General features: G+C 54.2%; 1 protein-coding gene across 7 annotated transcripts in view; it reads left to right on the top strand.

The window, feature by feature from the left end:
• The first annotated feature begins 485 nt into the window (after positions 1 to 485).
• Positions 486 to 17,482, top strand: part of ANKMY1 (ankyrin repeat and MYND domain containing 1) — a 53,924-nt gene continuing 36,927 nt past the window's right edge. For 3 of the 7 annotated variants that reach the window (XM_046643872.1, XM_046643874.1, XM_046643877.1), the window contains exons 1-8: positions 486 to 684; positions 1,151 to 1,313; positions 2,212 to 2,401; positions 5,531 to 5,674; positions 10,251 to 10,723; positions 12,320 to 12,536; positions 12,926 to 13,090; positions 16,677 to 17,149. In XM_046643872.1, the coding sequence (XP_046499828.1) occupies positions 1,168 to 1,313; positions 2,212 to 2,401; positions 5,531 to 5,674; positions 10,251 to 10,723; positions 12,320 to 12,536; positions 12,926 to 13,090; positions 16,677 to 17,149 (1,808 nt within the window). In that variant the 5' untranslated portion in view covers positions 486 to 684; positions 1,151 to 1,167. Of the gene's footprint in view, positions 685 to 1,150; positions 1,314 to 2,211; positions 2,402 to 3,509; positions 3,983 to 5,530; positions 5,675 to 10,250; positions 10,724 to 12,319; positions 12,537 to 12,925; positions 13,091 to 16,676; positions 17,150 to 17,482 lie in introns of those variants that run through there. The other 4 variants (XM_046643873.1, XM_046643875.1, XM_046643878.1 and 1 more) reach the window with 4 other exon arrangements.

The following is a 17,482-nucleotide window of genomic DNA, read 5'->3' on the forward strand; positions in this document are numbered from 1 at the left end:
CCACGAGCTCCCCCTCTGTGCCTTCCACAAACATTTACCCTGTGGACAAAACCCGGCTTTGGAGTCAGGCAGAGCTTGATCAGATATTGACTCTATCACGTTCTAGCTCGTGACCGTGGGCAAGTTCATGAACTCCCTGGTGCCTCAGTTTCCTCCCACAGGCACACCCGTGCTCTCTTTCCCGGGGCGTTGGGAGCATTTCGCGCAGTCTCCCCGGGAGCCCTAAACCTGGGGACGGATCCGCCGTCCTCTGCCGGTGTCCGAGATGGAGATGGAGGAGGCGTAGGGGCGCGGGGGGGGCACCAGGTGGGGGCGGGAGGCCCGGGGTCCCGTGAGGTCACAGAGGGGCGTCGCCTGTACTGGAGCAGCCCGGGGGCGTGGCCCGGCGTGTTTGGGCGCGCGGATTGGCGGAGGCGAGAGCGGCGGTCACGTGGGCGGCCGGCCCGTCTCCAGGGAAACCCGACGCTGCCGGCTCACCGAGCTGAGCCGGTGGAGGCTGCGCTGCGCGGACTCCCGTCCGGGGCTGACCCGGTGCGGCCGGTGACCCCGAGCGCTGGTGCGAGCTCTCCGAGCCTCGGTGCAGCCCCGCGGCAGGGGCTCGGCGGGGTCCCGGAGGGGCGCGGCGAGTCGCGGGGAGCCGGAGTCGGGGGTCCCCGAGCTCGGCGGAGGCGGCGGTGGGGACCTGTGCCTGCGCCCCACGCCCCCGGGCCTGGCCCGCTATCCTCCCGGGAGGGCAGGGAAGGGATTAGGGCCCCGATGTGCGTGGGAGGCTGAGTGTGGGGTTGGGCGGCGGCCGTGTCCCCGCACCCGGTGCCGCCGCCGTCGCGGGCTGGCTTCCGAGGCCGCGGGGGAGGGGGAGCCTGCTGTCTGCGGCCCCCTCGGGCAGTTAGCGGGGGAAGGACTGACTCCAACACGTGGCCTGAACGAGGTCGTGGGAGGGTGGCCCCAATGGCCCTTCCTGTGGTTCCTGCCCCAGGGAAGGGACAGGGACACCCTTGGGGTGCTGGCAGAGGTTCCCCGGGGGCTCCCAACAAGATCGGGGGCGTCACCCGGGTTAGGGGAGGGGACCTTTCTCTGAGGCCGATGGGGCCGTGCGTGGCTCCCGCCAGGAGCCCTGAGGGCGAATGTGGGTCTCTGGTGTTGCTTCCAGGTTCGAAGACGAGAGACATGGAAGGTGGTTATTCCTCAGGCCTGTGTCACGAAGTCCCAAATGCTTACAGCTCCGAAGTCCTGCTGGAGGGCAGGGGCGGAGAGCCTGCTGCTGCCGCCGAGGGCCCGGGGACCCTGGAGAGCTCCAGGCTCTTCACCAAAAGGTGCGGGGACCCTCCCTGATGCTGGGGACCAGACTTAGCTGGCATCCAGCGTTGAGGCAGGTGTTAAAAAATTGCTAAAGTTATTTTACCCCTCAAAAAATTAGTCTCTGAAGAAATAGGAAAACCTCCATGTTGTGTTAACAGCCACAGAGCAAAATGACAATAATGGATACCTGGAACCCTGTGGCTGATCTGGGCGTGCTCCCTTCAGCCTGCCCACTCAGCCTTGCGGTGTCACCCCCTCACAGCCTTAGGACTTTACACTGTGCGGTCCCCAAACTGGCACGGCTTCTTCACAGTATGTTGCTAATGGCGGGGGGGCAGACATGCCTCAGGCCTCCTATGGCCCACGTGCCCCTCTCAGAGCCTTACTTTGACATCTTGTGAGTGAACTGTGTCCCGTCCCCAAATCCACATGTGGCAGCCCTGACTCCCAATGTGATGGTGCCTTTGGGGGATAGGAGACGGGATTTTGTGGAGGGCAATCAGGTTTAGGCGAGGTCATGAGAGTGGGGCCCCCATGAGGAGGTTAGTGCCTTTATAAGAAGAAGAAGAGACTAGAGCTTCCTCTCTCGGCCATGTGAGGGCACAGGGAGAAGGTGCCGTCGGTGAACCGGGAAGTAGGCCCTCACTAGGAACCGAGTCTACAGGCACCCTGATCTCGGACTTCCCTCCTCCAGAACTGTGAGCAATAGATGTCTGCTGTTTGAGCCCCTCAGTCTGTGGTACTTTGTAATATCAACTGAGCAGGCTGACATAGTCCCCACTTTACAGATGAGGAAACTGAGTCACAAGGGGGTAAGGAAGCTGTCTGGTGGCAGAGCCAGGTGGTCCAGCTCTCGCCCACCTTGCCAGCTGGCCGTTTCCGGTGATCTCCTCCTGCTCTTCATCCTCATAGGGACTTCGCAGAGGCCCCAGAGGAGGAGGAGGAGGAGGAGGAGGAGGGCTCTCTCAGGAACTCCCTGAAGAGGGCCAATATCCAGCTCGTCCGAGGTGTGCAGGAGTGGCAGGATGGCTGCGTCTACCGAGGGGAGTTCGGGCTGGACATGAAGCTGGGATACGGGGAATTTTCTTGGCCTACAGGTGAGGTAAGTAGCTTCCAATGCTTCCTCCCCACCTCCCCCCAGGGCTTGGCCAACCCTGGCCGTCTCCCTTCTTCTAAGAGGGATGTAATGTGAACTCATAGATCCACCAACAGGAAGGATGCTAGACTAATGTTTCCTGCTTGAGAAATGCCCAGAGAGAAACATCCTTACAGACTTGCAAGATCATGCCTGCAGTTTGCCCGGGCGTCCATAGGCCCCGGCTTGGGGAGCTGTTACTTAAGAAGATAAATTCTTATTCTGCGTAAATGTTTTAAAATTGTGAATTACTGTAGCAAGTTGTGTATTTACATTGGTGACATTGCTCTGTATTTAAGGTTAAACAGGAGGAAAGGAGCTTCTTAAAGACAAAATGAGAGCACCATCTGGTGTCCGCTGGAGGCTGCATCCAGGACCTCAGTGGAGGCTCCGAGGGGCCTTTGGCAGAAGTTGTTTGCTCCACCTGGCATCCCTGGCTGGGTGGAGCAGCCATGCTTGTGGCAAAGCTGGGCGTATGCTACGTCTTGGGGGGCTTTGCGTGCCTCCCCAGGGGGATGCTGGGTTCTGAAGATTTCCCGGTGGTGTGTCACATCCCTGCCGGCTACACCTGTGCCCAGGTGGGGGATTCTGCCCTGTGTTGCCCTCAGCATTGTGTGGTTCAGCCGAGATGTTGTGCATCTTTTGCTTGCAAGTAATAGAGACTGTCTGGAGGCAATGTAGGGGTGTGTGTGTATTTGGGGGATTATGAGAGTCTGGGGGCAGCTCAAAGGACCCAGAAGGCCGGTGGCCTGGCACTGAAGCTCTTCTGGAGGGAGGCGCTGGCTGGCACAACCTCTTGGGGGCCACGTGGGGTCCCGGCTCTGCTCTCTTTTCCATGCTCTGTTCTGCCTCTAGGGCCATGGTTTCTTTGATCTTGGTGCCCAAGGCTGAGCTGCCTCATCCAACCCTTCACCGCTTGCACTTAGACCCCCTAGGTCAGAGGAGAGGGGTGGGGGAGACGAGGAGGGGTCTTGGGATGGATCCTGGGGAATGGGGAGCAAGAGTAGCTGCAGGAGGAGGCAGAGCTTCTGGGTCCCCAGCCCAGTCCCTGCCTGGAATGTGCCCACAGCTCAGAGGAGCCTCCAGACCTCATGTGATCAGGGCAGAGGCTGGGCCGGCCGGACCTGAGCCTCTGCTGAGCTTCTGTCAAGGAATGCAAGTCACCATGACATTGCTGATTTGAGCACCGATTCTTGTTCAGCATTTGTTTCTTTAGTCCTTGGCTAGTTTCTCTTTATCCACCGTGTGGTGTCCAGCGATCAGACAGCCCTTGTTCGTGGTTGTAGGAGGTTTGGACGTGCCAACCTGTCCTTCAGCCCTCAGCTTCACCCTGAGAAGGGAGACCACAACAGGGGGTCATCGAGGGGGACCGTCAGTCTCCTTACTGCCTGGCTGGGACCTCTGGGTCCACTGAGCAGCTGCGCTGCCAGCCACGACAGCTGATGAACCAGAGAGGCCAGAAGGAACAGGGCATGCCGCTCATGAGCAGCGACCTTGGACATGCTAAGTGTATCTGAAGAACAAGACCGAGCGTGTCAGCTCTGGCTGGTCAGATGAGGCTCTTGGTCTGTGTGGGGGCGAGGGAGGACTGGAGGGAGGGACAGTGCCGGCCCCCCAGTGCTGCTCTCCCGGGGTGTGGACAGAAGTCCTCTCTCACGCATACCAACCTGGGGAGCTGAGGGTTCAATGTTCCCCCTGTGGCTCTGCACAAACGATTTGGCACTTAGGACTGTTTTTAGTTGGGTAGACTCTGATATGCCCACAATAGCATACAAATTAAATGAATATTGGGGGAAGTCAGGCGGTCCCCAGCCTGTTGCCTCTCTGCTCGCTAGACATCCTTGCACTGGCCAAACTCTTCAGGACTAGCCGCTAACAGAACCCAAATTCAACCCAGCTGAAACGGAAAAGGGCCTTTGTTAGCTCTTGTCACTGAAAAGTCCATCAGCAGGGGTCATGGAGCCCTAGGCTTGGCTGGCTCTGGGGGTTCTAATGACCTGTCAGGACTTCTCTCTCCCCATCGCCATGTGGGGGGCTGGGACTGACCTTCTGCCATCTGGCAAGCCCATGAGGGCAGTGTCACGCACTCCTCAAAGAGAGAGAAGGCCCCAGCAGGACATTGGTCTGGCTTGGGGTTGGGTCCTGTGACCACACCTAAATCGAGGCTGGGCCTGGAGGTCAGGAGTCCCCTGGTTGGCCAGGCTTGGTCATGTTCCCGGAGGCTGGGGTCAGTCCACCGCCACATCCATGGGGAGTCGTGTCCATCGTGAGAGAAAAGAGAAGGGACTCTAAGCAGGCAATACTTGCCGACCTGTTCACACGAGGGGTCTGTGAGCACAGACGGTGAACTGGGTGCCCGAGCCAGCCTGCTTCCAATATGGAAGGCAGCCGTCAAGACGCATGACAGTCAAGTCTAGGGATTGGAAAGTGCTTGGAATGGATGTCACATTCTTTTTCCTTCTGGGCCCCGGTGGAGGGGAAGGCTCCGACAGACCCACTCCTAAGGTTTGCGGGGCTCGGGACAAGAGCACAGACAGAGGCCCACATCCATGGCCTCGATATTGAGGAGTTGTAAATCAAAGCCACACTGGTGTTTCCTCAAGTGCGGGGTCCCACGCTGTGACCCCGAGTCTGGTGGACCCCGCTCCCTGGGCCCGCCTGCTGCCTGTGGGCCTGAGCAGGAGCCGGGCAGGGTGGGAGCTGAGCCTGGGCCAGACCTGCTGAGAAGAGACAGGTCTCGCCAAACCCAGGGAGGGCATCGACCCAGGCACAGCCTCCCTTTCCTGACTCAGGAGGTCTGGGCAGTTCCAGACACCTCCCCTTACTCACCCGCCTGAGCCAGGGCAGGAGGGAGCGTGGCCATCAGGGGGGCTGACCGCCTGGTACCCGATCTGCATGTTTTGCTTGACCAACTCTAATAGTCATGTTGGCCACCTGAACTTGAAGGGGGCCCTGTGGCCAGGCACCCCATGAGACCTATGCAGCCCCAGCAGTCCCCACTCGTTGCCAGCCAAGTGTGCGAGGCCCTCTGTTAGGTTCTGGGGTGGTGAGGAGCAGCCCATCAGACACCCCCCTAACTGAGCGCTCTGTCCACAGTCCTACCACGGGCAGTTTTACCGCGACCACTGCCACGGCTCAGGCACCTACACGTGGCCGGATGGCTCCAGTTTCACGGGCACGTTTTATCTCAGCTGCCGAGAAGGCTATGGCACCATGTGCATGAAGACCAGGCTCTTCCAGGTGAGGGGCCGGGGCCCCTGCGGGTTCAGGGCACTGGACAAGAAGATATTTAGGTTCCAGGGAAGTTTGTTTAACAAGAAACAGTTTTCTTATTTTTGGTGATTATAATAGTACCAGTAATAAGTTACATGAAAGAGAAAATGAGAATAAGAGAGCCTTGGGGGCCAGCGCCATGGCTGAGTGATTAACTTCACATGCTCCGCTTTGGTGGCCTGGGGTTCACCGGTTCAGATCCTGGGTGCAGATTCCCACACCACTCATCAGGCCGTGCTGTGGTGGCGTCCCACACAGAAGAACTAGAAGGACTTACCACTGGGATATACAACTGTGGACTGGGGCTTTGGGGGAAAAAATAAGGAAGATTTGCAATAGATGTTAGCTCAGGGCCAATCTTCCTCACAAAAAAAAAAAGAGAGACAGAGAGAGCCTCTTATTATTCCATTCGCCAGAGCAGGGGTAGGGTATCAGCAAATTGTTTTATATCCTCTAGATTAAACAAAGACTGCACTATAGATACTTACTTTTTTATACATAAACTGGATCGTTCTGTGCATATTCTTTTGAAACTTGCCTTTTTTTCTGAAGAAGATTCCTGGTTTTGCAAATACAGATACCTTTTCCTCCTTTTTATTTTACGACGATGTAATTCACAGTAAAATTCACTCGCTTTAGTTTACAGTTCCGAAAGTTGTGACAAGCACACAGTGTGTAGCTACCACCACAATCGGAATACAGAATGGCTCCTTCACCCCAAACACGACCCCGGGCCCCTTTGTAGCAGGTCTCGGCTCCCACGCCCAGCCCTCAGCAGATGCCTTTTTGCCTATGATTTTGCCTCTGCGAGAATGCCGTAGCAGTGAAATCGTACGAGGTGCAGGCTTTTGTGGCTGGTGTCTTTCACTCGGCAAAGAGCGTCTGAGATTCTTCTGCGTGGTTGTGTACCGAGAGATGCTGCTTATCGCTGAGGAGTCCTCCACTGCAGGATCCTCCCCCGGTTGTCTGTTCCCCAGCTGACAGGATTGGGGTTGTTTCCAGTTTTGGGCGATTGTGAATAAGGCTGCTATAAACATACATATGAATAGGGGTTTTTGTGAGTGTGTGTGGTTCCTGTGTGTGTAAACTCACCCTCCTGGTTAACCCTCCTCCTTTATAGTCACCCTCAGCCTCCACCCTGTAGCCCTTGACAACCCTAACCTGTTTATCACTGTAGTTTCCCGTTTTCTGTAGTTTCATATAAATGGAATCACACTGTCTTTGGTATTGAATGTCTGCCTGCTTTGCCTTGAGGCATGATTCTCTTGAGGTTCTCACATGTTTTGCATATTTCAGTAGTTCATTTCTTTTCACCATGGAGTAGTATTCCATTGCATAGATATAATACACATTTTTTATTGATTCACCAATCACTGCACATTTGAGTTCTTTCAAGTTTTTGGTTATTATGAATAAAGCTGCGAAGAACATTGGATGACAAGTCTTCATGTGCACACATGTCTTTATTTTCACTTGGATCAATACTGATGAGCAAGATTGCTGGTCAAGTGGATGGTAAACTATAAGAAACTGTCAAGTGGTTTTCCAATGTGGCTGTGCCACTTTCCATTTCAGCCTTTGGTACAGAAAAATTCCAGTTGCTACACTTCTTTGTCAGCACTTGGTATTGTCAGTTTTTCAATTTTAGCCATTCTGATGGGTGTATTGTGGTAGCTCATTATGGGCTGAATTTGCAGAACCCTAATGTCAAATGACATTGAGCATGTTTTCATGTTCTTATTTACCATCTATGTGTCTTCTTTAGCGAAGGGCTTGTTCATATGTGTTGCTCACTGTTTTTAATTGAGTTGTTTGTGTTCTTGTTTTAGAGTTTCTAGAGTTCTTTGTATTTATTCTGGGCACAGCGTTTGTCAGTTACATGCTTTACAAGTATTTTCTCCTGGTAGTGACTTGCCTTTTCATTTTCTTAACAGTGTCTTTTGAAAAGCAGATTTTAAAAAGTTATGATGAGGTCCAACTTAGCAATTTTTCTTTCCTAGTTCTGGCTTCTTTGTGTCTTAGTTAAGAAATCTCTGCTTAACCCGAGGTTACTGAGATTGTCTCCTGTGTTTTCTTCTACGTCTTATGGTTTTAGCGCTTCTGTTTAGGTCTGTGATCCATTTGGAGCTAATTTTTGTGTTTCATGTGAAGCCAGGATCGCTTCTCCTCTTTCAGGTGTGGGTAGCCAGTTGATCCACCTCCTTTTGTTGAACAGAATATGATTTCTCCACTGCCTAGCCTTTGCGTCTTTGTCACAGATCGTATCTGGAGACACGTCTTTCTTGACGTGACGTCAGAATTGATCACTGGGCTCGAGAGGCAGCAGCCTCCTTCTGTCCTTTACAACAGCCCATCGCTCTTTCTTCTCATGCTTGTAGAGAGCGTCTATGCTCATTGTCTGGGGCTGTTATTCATAGAGAATGCAAGACCGTGGCAGTCTACTTCCATTATTCCTTCTTCATTTATCAATCAGAATTCCTGTATTTAAACAAATCGTTCATCAACTCTTTGGTTCCTTGAGGTAGTTTGTATGGAAAGGCGAGATAATACTTTATCTTTTCCCCTCTTAACCAGTTTTCAGAGTAATAAATTATTTCCTAACACCCTTCAATGGTGATCAATGAGGGTTAGATTTTTCTTAGTATCTTTATAAGCTCGTGGATTTTAATATATTTGATGTGTTCTAGCCCATTTCAGTTATTTTGCTTTTTGGTGCCCAAGTCGTCCCCCCTTTGCTTGGGGGACCCTCTTTAGTTTAGCTCTTGTGATTTTGACACAACTCCAGTGGGTTTTGGTAGCTTTCTTGCTTTCTGCTGTGACAAGCAGTTCCAGGCTAATTCATGCATTTCCTGCCCTGGGCCGGGAATCGACTGTTTCGCCATCGAGCCTGGTTCCTTCTGTGGGACAGGATATTTAGAAACCACAGTTTGGGTGCTTGTTACGACTGTGCTGGTTGGTTATTATTTTGGGGCCTTTTCAGTAGCAGATCTGGAAAATACTTTTTTTGTGCGTGAGAAAAGACATCATTGGTTCATACTGATGTCTCCAGTTCCAATTTAGAGGTATAGGGTTTTTACTCAACAACTATGATGTTGTTTCGGCATATCTTTTCTCTTAGCCTTAAAAATCTTGGTTTCTAAGCATTAACAAGGGGCTGGCCCCTGGCTGAGTGGTTAAGTTCGCACGCTCCGCTGCAGGCGGCCCAGTGTTTCATTGGTTTGAATCCTGGGTGCCGACATGGCACTGCTCATCAAACCACGCTGAGGCAGCGTCCCGCATGCCACAACTAGAAGGACCCACGACAAAGAATATACAATTATGTACCGGGGCGGCTTTGGGGAGAAAAAGGAAAAAATAAAATCTTAAAAAAAAAAAGAAGGCATTAACAAAATTTGTGTGCTTTATCTCATAAAATATGCATAATAGTTTCAGAATCACAACACGGTGCTATTCCCACCATTGTGATTACCTGAAGCAGTTCATCAGCCTTGGAGCCACAGTGCCCAGCCCCCAGGCTTGCATCCAGAGGTGCTCAGACAGGTGTGTTGAAGGGTGGAGAGCTCTGAGGTGGGAGCCACAGATTAGGGCACAGCTCCAGGGAGCCACTCGCATGTCCCCACTGCTTCAGGCCTCCTGCCTTTACCTGGGCGGGTTCCTCTGCCCTCCCTGCGACTTCCAGGTGTTCTCTTACACCGTCTCAGGGAAGACGCAGCTCCCCCGGGAAGCCGGACGTTTCTTTGGCATTGAAGCTCATTGTTTCTTGCCTGCAGCCCTCCTGGCACTTCCATCTCCACATATCCTCCACCCAGCATGGAGACTGCCCCACTCAATGGAAGCATCCAGAAAGGCCCAGAAATTGCCACACTTTTCTGGGTTCATGGGAAGCAAGGATTAACTCCCCCTCCTCCTCCAGGCCCCCCTCCTTGGTTCACACCTGCTGAGGGTGGAGGGGGGTCTGTCTGACGCTGTGCCTGGCACCTCCACCCTTCACGCTGCTGTCCCAGACTTTTGGGGTACATGGGCCAATCCCACAATGTTAGCACTGCAGAGGGTTCCCTGAAACGAGCCCACATGTGGCATCCTCGACACATTTACGTTCTCAGAGAGGCCAGCCCTGACTGCCAGGGTCAGCAGCACCTTCCCCACCACTGCATTCTGTATTTACGCATTTGCTGTTGGTCCTTGTGTCCGTGCATACTAACCTCGATAAATATTTGTTGAATGAATGAATACATTTCTTGGGAATATGTTTTCTTCATCTTCTTCTTCTTTTTTTTTTCTGCTGAGAAAGATTCGCCCTGAGCTAAAATCTGTGCCAATCTTCCTCTCTTTTGTATGTGGGTTGCCGCCACAGCATGGCCAACAAGTGGTGCAGATCCATGCCAGGAACCGAACCTGGGCCACTGAAGCAGAGCACGCCAAACTTAACCACTAGGTCACAGGGCTGCCCCTACGTTTTCTTCTTTTGATTTTAAGAAGCTGGTCACAAGATATACAGCCCTGCTGAATGACCTCTTTTGCCCTCCCAACTTCTGTTTCACAGGGGCTGTACAAGGCGGATGAACGGTTCGGGCCGGGCATTGAGACGTACCCCGACAGCAGCCAGGATGTGGGGCTGTGGTTCCGAGAGCACCTCATCAAGCTGTGCACGGAGATTCCCAACGGCTTCTCCATATGCAGCTACCCTGAGTTCTCGGGCTTCCTCACGGACTGTCCTGCTAGAATCTGCCTCTCAGATGAGGAGAAAATGGAGTGGGATCTGCATGGGGATCAGGACCCCTTTTTCTATGACTATAAACAGTTTCTTCTGAATGACGACCTCACTCTGCCTCCAGAGATGCATATCTACTCGACGGACAACAGTCACCTGCCCATGACCTGCTCTTTCCGCAGAGACTTAGATGCCCAGATCTTCCTTAATGACATCCCTCCATTTGTGGAGGACGGGGACCCCTGGTTTATCAAAAATGAGACCCCTTTGATGGTCAAAATCCAGAAGCAAGCTTACAAGTTTAGGTAATCAGTTCGATCTTTCTTCCTCATCCTCCTGTCTGGGATGCCCGCTCCTCTCCTCGCTGACAGGCGTGAGCTCAGGGCTGGGTTCCTGAGGCCTCTGCTCCTGGCTGAGTAGCTTTCAGAGCCGTTTGTCAGGTTAACTTAAAGACACTTCCGTTTAACTGACTCACGCAGCCTGATGAGGAAGGGTGGCGGTGCTTGTGAGCTGAGACCCGCTCCCAGAGTGCAGGGGGCTGTAGGGGAGCCAGGCAGGGCTGTGGGGCCATTGATGACTGTACAGGGATGCGGAGGTCCCGGGATCTCGCTCAGCTGCTCTTGGGGGAAGGGGCCATCAGGAGGCCGCTTGGAGAGCGTGGAGCCAGGGTCCTCTCTAGGGTAGTCTAGACCCTGTGAGGGGATGTGGAATAGGATAAACTCCTCAGTTGATAGCTGAGTTCAAATCCTCACTCTGGGACCTTGTGCATGTGTTCTCTGTGTCGGTCAGAGCTGGTGCCCCTAACCTGTGCAGGGTCGTCTCTGTGATTAGAATCCTGTAGGTCAAGTCCCTGCACGAGGTCGGCACTGAGAGAAGGGACTGCTGTTACCATGACATGTTAATAAGGGTCTGGCCCGAGAGCCAAGGGCAGGAGAGCAGGGCAGGAGTGGGCTTGGGGCTTGCTGGGCCTCTGGCTTCTCCAAAGATGATGGGGAAAAGATGGAGCTGCGCTGTTGGTCTCCAAAGATGCCCCTCCCACCCCACAGCTAGTGGCCACCTAAGGAAAACTGATTTTTTTAATTTAAAATTTTCAAGAATATTTTAAACTCTTTCCTAAACCTTGTCCTCAGATATCACTAAACTGTTTTAGAATGTGTGTTTGTGAGCACAACTGGCTACTTACGCATCCGTCCTGACCTCTGTCCATCCCTCCATCCATCTATCTATTCATCTACCCATCTACCCACCCACCCCCCCTCCATCCACCCATCCACCCACCCATCCACCCACCCATCCATCCTTCTATCCATCCATCCATCACACCAATATGAACTGAGGCTGTAATTGTTGATGACTCTTTGGTACAGAAGCCACCATAAATCCACAGGTTCTTGGCTGTGAGAGGGGCTATGTGCTCTCAGGAAGCTTCAGTGTGTGTGGTGAATGGCCTTGGGACTTTCATGTTCCTGTGCTGGGCCCATGTGTGTGTGTACCTGGCCTCCTTCCCATCCAGGGCCCCTGCTAAGAGAGCCCCTTTTCCAGCACACACGGAGGGACCAGGTGAATCCGCGACTCATGGGGTCCCTTGCAGCCATTCTTGCCCAGGATAGATACTTAGCCTGAGCATAGCATCTTCACCTGTGGGCAGCATGTCCCACCACTGCACTCCATCCATGCTGCCCATGGCTGCATGCCCCGCACTGCCCCGGACCCTCTCTCCGCCCCTCAAAGTCCACTCCTCAGGCACCCTGAGCCCTGAGGCACGGGAAGGTCAATGCGCTCCCACCATGAGGAATGAGGAGTGGGAGAGTTGGAGGGAGGGGCCGGCGTGGGCCCTTTTGGTGGTAGATGTAGGGGGTCCGGAGCCAGTCTAACACCACCGAGTCCCCCTGTGTTGCTAGGAACAAGAAGGCTCACACCAGCTGGAACATGGGCGCCATCCTGGAGGGGAACCGGAGCGGCTTTGGGAGGCCTGGGCCCAAGGAGCAGCTTTCCATGGATATGATCCTGAAGGCCGAGGAAGGCGACTACGACTGGATTTACGGGATCCTGAGGGAGAGCATTGTCAGTCCCGACGTGGCCGACTCGAGGGGCTACACTGTGCTCGCCGCGGCTGCTGTGAGCACCCCACCCCCGTGCTCGTGTCAGCTGCAAGGTCCCCTCAGCAGCAGGGCTAACCCATGAGGGTCCTGGGCGATGGCACCTTCGAGGGCGCGGGGCCCTCCCCTCCTTCTCTGTAAAGCCGACGTGCCCCCAGCCCCTGAGTGGGACATACAGGGTCAGATGGAAAAGATGGTGGGAGCGCATTGACCTTCCCGTGCCTTGGCACGCGCCTGACCTTGTCCCTTGGCCAAGCCCCGGTGAGAGCCGGTGTCCGCTGTTTCCGAGTTAATGACAGCACCGGGGGCCGCACTCGGAGGAGCCATTTCCCACGCGAGCGTCAGGCGCCCTTCTCGCCCCTGGCTGAGGGCGCCTGCTGTCCTCTGAGGCGGGCCTTCTCCCTCCAGGTCCACTGTCACACTGACGTTGTCAACCTTCTGCTGGACCACGGGGCCGACGTGAACAAGTGCTCAGATGAGGGCCTCACGCCACTCAACATGTGCTTCCTTCTCTACTACCCGGCCCACTCTTTCAAACCCAACATCGCTGAGAGGACAGTGACCAAGCCCCAGGTCAGCCTGTCGGCCCCCGAGGCCTGGCTCAGCGGCCGCACCCCCCTGTCCCCCGTGCACCCTCCACCCAACCACCCACCTGTGTCTCTTCCCGGCCGTCCATCAGCCTCCCCCATCCCTGCACAGACCAGGTTCAGAGATGGGGTGAATTGGCCATAAGGCCGGTGGGCGGGGAGGTGGGAAGTGGAGACAGAGCCCGTGCACTCACTAAGCTGTCCTGCTCATTGCCACGACGCCGAGGGACGTGTGTCCCTTACCAGGCATGCGCACAGCAGCCTGGGGCCCTGAGACCCCTCCTGCGGGCCTCAGGAAAGGGGGCACTGTGGGAGGGATGGGGAAAGGCATCCTCGAGACTCAGGACTGAGGTCCATGTTTGCCTGTTGCGAATAGTGCTGCCTGGACGTCGCTATGCCGGTGTTGGTTTGCACACCTGCTTCTGGTTGTTTTGGGCTCATATGCAGAACTGGAATTGCTGGACATGTGATAGTCATATGTTTAATTTATCAGGGAACCTCCAAGCCGTTCTGCTGTGGCGGCTGCACTATTTCATAGTTCCACTGCCATGCGGAGCAGGCTCGAGGACAAGCCACAGCCCAGGGTGGGCGGCAGTGCGGGGCAAACTTGACGTCCGCGTCTCCCCCTAGGCCAAAGGGGCAGCACCTGCAGGGGGTGTTCTCACCCCTCCGGAAGCACACCCTGGACCCTAAGCGTCAGCTGTGCGAGGCTGGGCCAGGCCCAGGACTGAGTTCTACCAGGAAAGACCTTGGAAGGGCTCAGGGCATTCCCTGATGGTGGTCTGGCGTCTCCTAGGTGGGTGAGGAAATGGTGCCGGGGTAGTGACTTCAACCTGGAAAACGTCCCCTTGGCGGGTACACCTCCCACCTCCTCCCAACCTCTTGAATCCCTTTCTTGAGAAAAGGCTCCTACTAAGCCCATCCTGTGTCCCAGGCAGAGTTCCTGGGATTATCAAGACACTTTGCACTTTGTCTTCCTTTCTCAAGTTCAGGTCCTCAGCCCTTGCTTTTGATTTTTTGAAGTATGACTATGCCACCAGGTCCACAGAATTTTAGGACTGGGTGGGAGCTCAGAGGCTGAGAGCCTGACCTTACGGTGAGCAGGTGCAGCTGGGGAGAGGCCGAGGGCCTGCCCGAGCCCCCGGCAGCCTGGTGGGGTCCTGTGCGCAGGAGGCTGGGAGAGGCTTCCATCCCGGGAGGGCCTGTCTGTGGCTGGACGAGTCCCGAGTCCCGAGGAGCGGGTCACGCCCTGCTCAGCCTGCGGGCCGTTCTCGTTTCCTCTTTCTCGGGCGGGGCGCTGAGCTGCATCTGAAGGGCACCGTGACCCAGGCTGTTCCCAGACGCTCAGTGACAGGGTGGTCAGTGCTGACGAGAATGCTGCCATAGCTCGCAGGTAGAGGGTTTGAAAACCAACGCTGCAATTTTTGTTTTGTTTCTTCTTTGGTCCAATTTGTGTGTATACTCTGTTTTTCTGAGTCGGAAGTTGTTGACTTGCACTGATCACTAACTTTCAAGTTCGAAGGGGATCTGATGAACAGAGGTGGCGGTGTTTTGGTCCTCATGCTGTCACCCTTCCTACAGAAGCTTCCGGAGACTGGCTGATTTTATTCCACAGCCTCTCCAAGTCCAGAGGGTGCGGGAATGGAGGGAGTGGGGCTCAGTCGGTGTCTGTGGAGCCAGTGAATGAAGGAGTGGAGCAGGAGGGACTGGGCGAGAAGCCGCCCATCCCAGGATGGGGAGAGCGGAGGCTGAGTGTCTTCGGGGACCCTGTACGAAGAAGACTCCTCATTCGATTGGAGTGGCTTAATTTTTTTCTTTTCTTTTCTTTTTTTCTGGGGAAGATTAGCCCTGAGCTAACTACTGCCAATCCTCCTCTTTTTGCTGAGGAAGACTGGCCCTGAGCTAACATCCATGCCCATCTTCCTCTACTCTTTATGTGGGATGCCTGCCACAGCATGGCTTTTTGCCAAGCGGTACCATGTCTGCATCCGGGATCCGAACCGGCGAACCCTGGGCCACCGAGAAGCAGAACGTACGAACTTAACCGCTGCGCCACCAGGCTGGCTCCTGGAGTAGCTTAATTATTGATGAAGGAATTGGGGCCCCATAAAGCCTTTTAGTTCTATTCCTAAAATCCTTATAAAAATCACTCCTTTATTTTTTTTAAAGAAACTTTTTATTCTGAAAAATATTACACATACACGAAAGAAGAGAGAACAGTACCCTGAACTCCATGGACCCATTACCCAGAGTAAATAGTTGCTGACCTGTGGCTCGTCTGACCTCGTCCACACTCCCTGCCCTGACCCCTGAATTCCTGTCATTTCAGGGTACATTCCATGTCAGATGACTTCAGTCATAAAGACCTCCTTCCGTATGTGTTTCTACTAGCTGAAGACCCATTCTCCTCTCTCTCTCTCTTTTTTTTCTTTTGAGCATAACCACAAACACTATTATCCTACCTAAAAATTAAACAGCAATTTCTTGGTCTCCTCCTATATTCCATCAGCGTCCAGTTTCCCCTAGTTTTCTCATAACTATCTTTTTAGAATGGTCTTGAATCCAGATTCAAACAAGTTCACATACTGCATCGATTAAGGTTTCATGCTTCTTTCGATCTGTACTAGTCTCCTTCCCTCTTTCTTGATGTCTTATTTATTTGTCAGAGCGCCTGGCTGTCTTCCTCTCTGTGGGGATGACACGCTCCTCCGACCCTGCGCTCCCCTGTAGAGAGTGGTCGTAGACGTGAGCGAGCGTCCCAAGCCCTTGGAGCAGGGCTTGGAAAGGCCTGTTCCGCCTGCCCGCTGCTCTTGTAGACCAAGTTGCGTTGGAACACAGCCATGCCATCCTTTTACGGGTTACCTATGGCTGTTTCTGTGTTGCAATGCTGGGGTTTTGTAGTCACACAGAGACCCCTGGGCCCACAGAGCCTTAACTATGTACCATCTGGCCCTTCACAGAAAAAGTTAATCACAGACCCCTGGGCCCCACCCCAGCCATTTCTGCCTCAGAGGTCTGGGGTGGGGCCCTGCATCCTGCATCCTGGGGACGCTCATGCTGGTCCAAGGACCACCCTTGGAGAGCAGCGCCATCTAGTGGAAATGTGAGCCACGACGGGAGCCACGTGTGTACTTTAAATGTTTCTAGGAGCCATATGAAAAAGAAAAAGTTAACACAAGTGGAATTAATTTTAATATATTTTATTTAACTAAGTCGGTCCAAAATTTATCATTTCAGTGTGTAACCAGTATAACAATCATTAGGAAGACACTGCGTTCTTTTTCTGGTGTCTTCACGCTTCTGGCACACCCCAGTTCTGGAGGGGCCTCGTTTGGAAAGCTCAGTTGCCACGTGTGGCTGGTGGCTGTTGTGTGGCTGGGGTTCCCATGCGATGGCCCCGAGATGTATCCTTTCTTCCCTGTGGGTTTTGGAAAGGCTCACGGGCAGAGGCACATTAACACTGTCCGCCTGGGTGCCTTGAAGGCTGCTCCCATGAGGGGTCCGTGATAAATGGGATTGTCACTCTGATTTCTTCTTTCTTCTAATGATACGTATTTTTGTATTTTCCAAAGGAAGCTCCAAAACTCTCAAAGTCTCCAAGCCATTCCTTCTCATTCTCCGAAGTGGCCGTGGAGTCACTCTCATATGAGGAATCTGTCCCCACCCGCGGCAGCCAGGATCTGAAGGCGCCACCCGTGGTGCCCGGCAGCCATGAGGGCAGCCTCTCTCTGGGCACCCGGCAGTCTTGGGAGGCCACCAACCTGAGGAGCAGCCTGCAGCAGTGGGAGTCCACATCGCCCAGGGGCAGCACCAGCGATGCGGGGAAGAGGCTGGATGACGTGCCAGGGAACCTGGACGCGTGCTCGCTGGGCAGCAATGAGACGGCCTTCGAGTCCAACCTCTGTGTGCACAGCTTCTCCATCGAGCTCTCGCAGGCCATCATGGAGAAGAGCGCCAGGGCCCACAGCATGCTGAAGGCCCCCTCCTTGGGCACCACCAACTCCGACAAAGGGACCATGAGGCAGATGGCACTGTCCATGATTGAGTAGGTGGCTGGGGCCGGGGCGGCGAAGCTGAGGGTCCCGTTTAGGGAATCGTGTGCTCAGTGGATCAGCATCACTTCCCCTGGGAGGTTCCACTGGGAGGGACTGTTTCTAGGAATGTGTGTCCCATTGTCTGCGTGCCCCACTCCCCCACAGGCCTGCAGGGAATGCCGTGGTGGGAGTCGTTCTCTGCCTTATCTCCATGGGAATCCCAGGGTGGGGGCTGACTTCTGTGTGCCTCAGTGCTGGGGGCTGGGCTTGGCAGAGTCCAGGAAATGTGCCCAGATTGGTGCAGGGGCAGCAGGCACCATGCGGATGCTCACACACCCTACGCC

Source organism: Equus quagga, chromosome 17 (genome assembly GCF_021613505.1).
Source record: "Equus quagga isolate Etosha38 chromosome 17, UCLA_HA_Equagga_1.0, whole genome shotgun sequence".
Taxonomy (NCBI): Eukaryota; Metazoa; Chordata; class Mammalia; order Perissodactyla; family Equidae; genus Equus; species Equus quagga.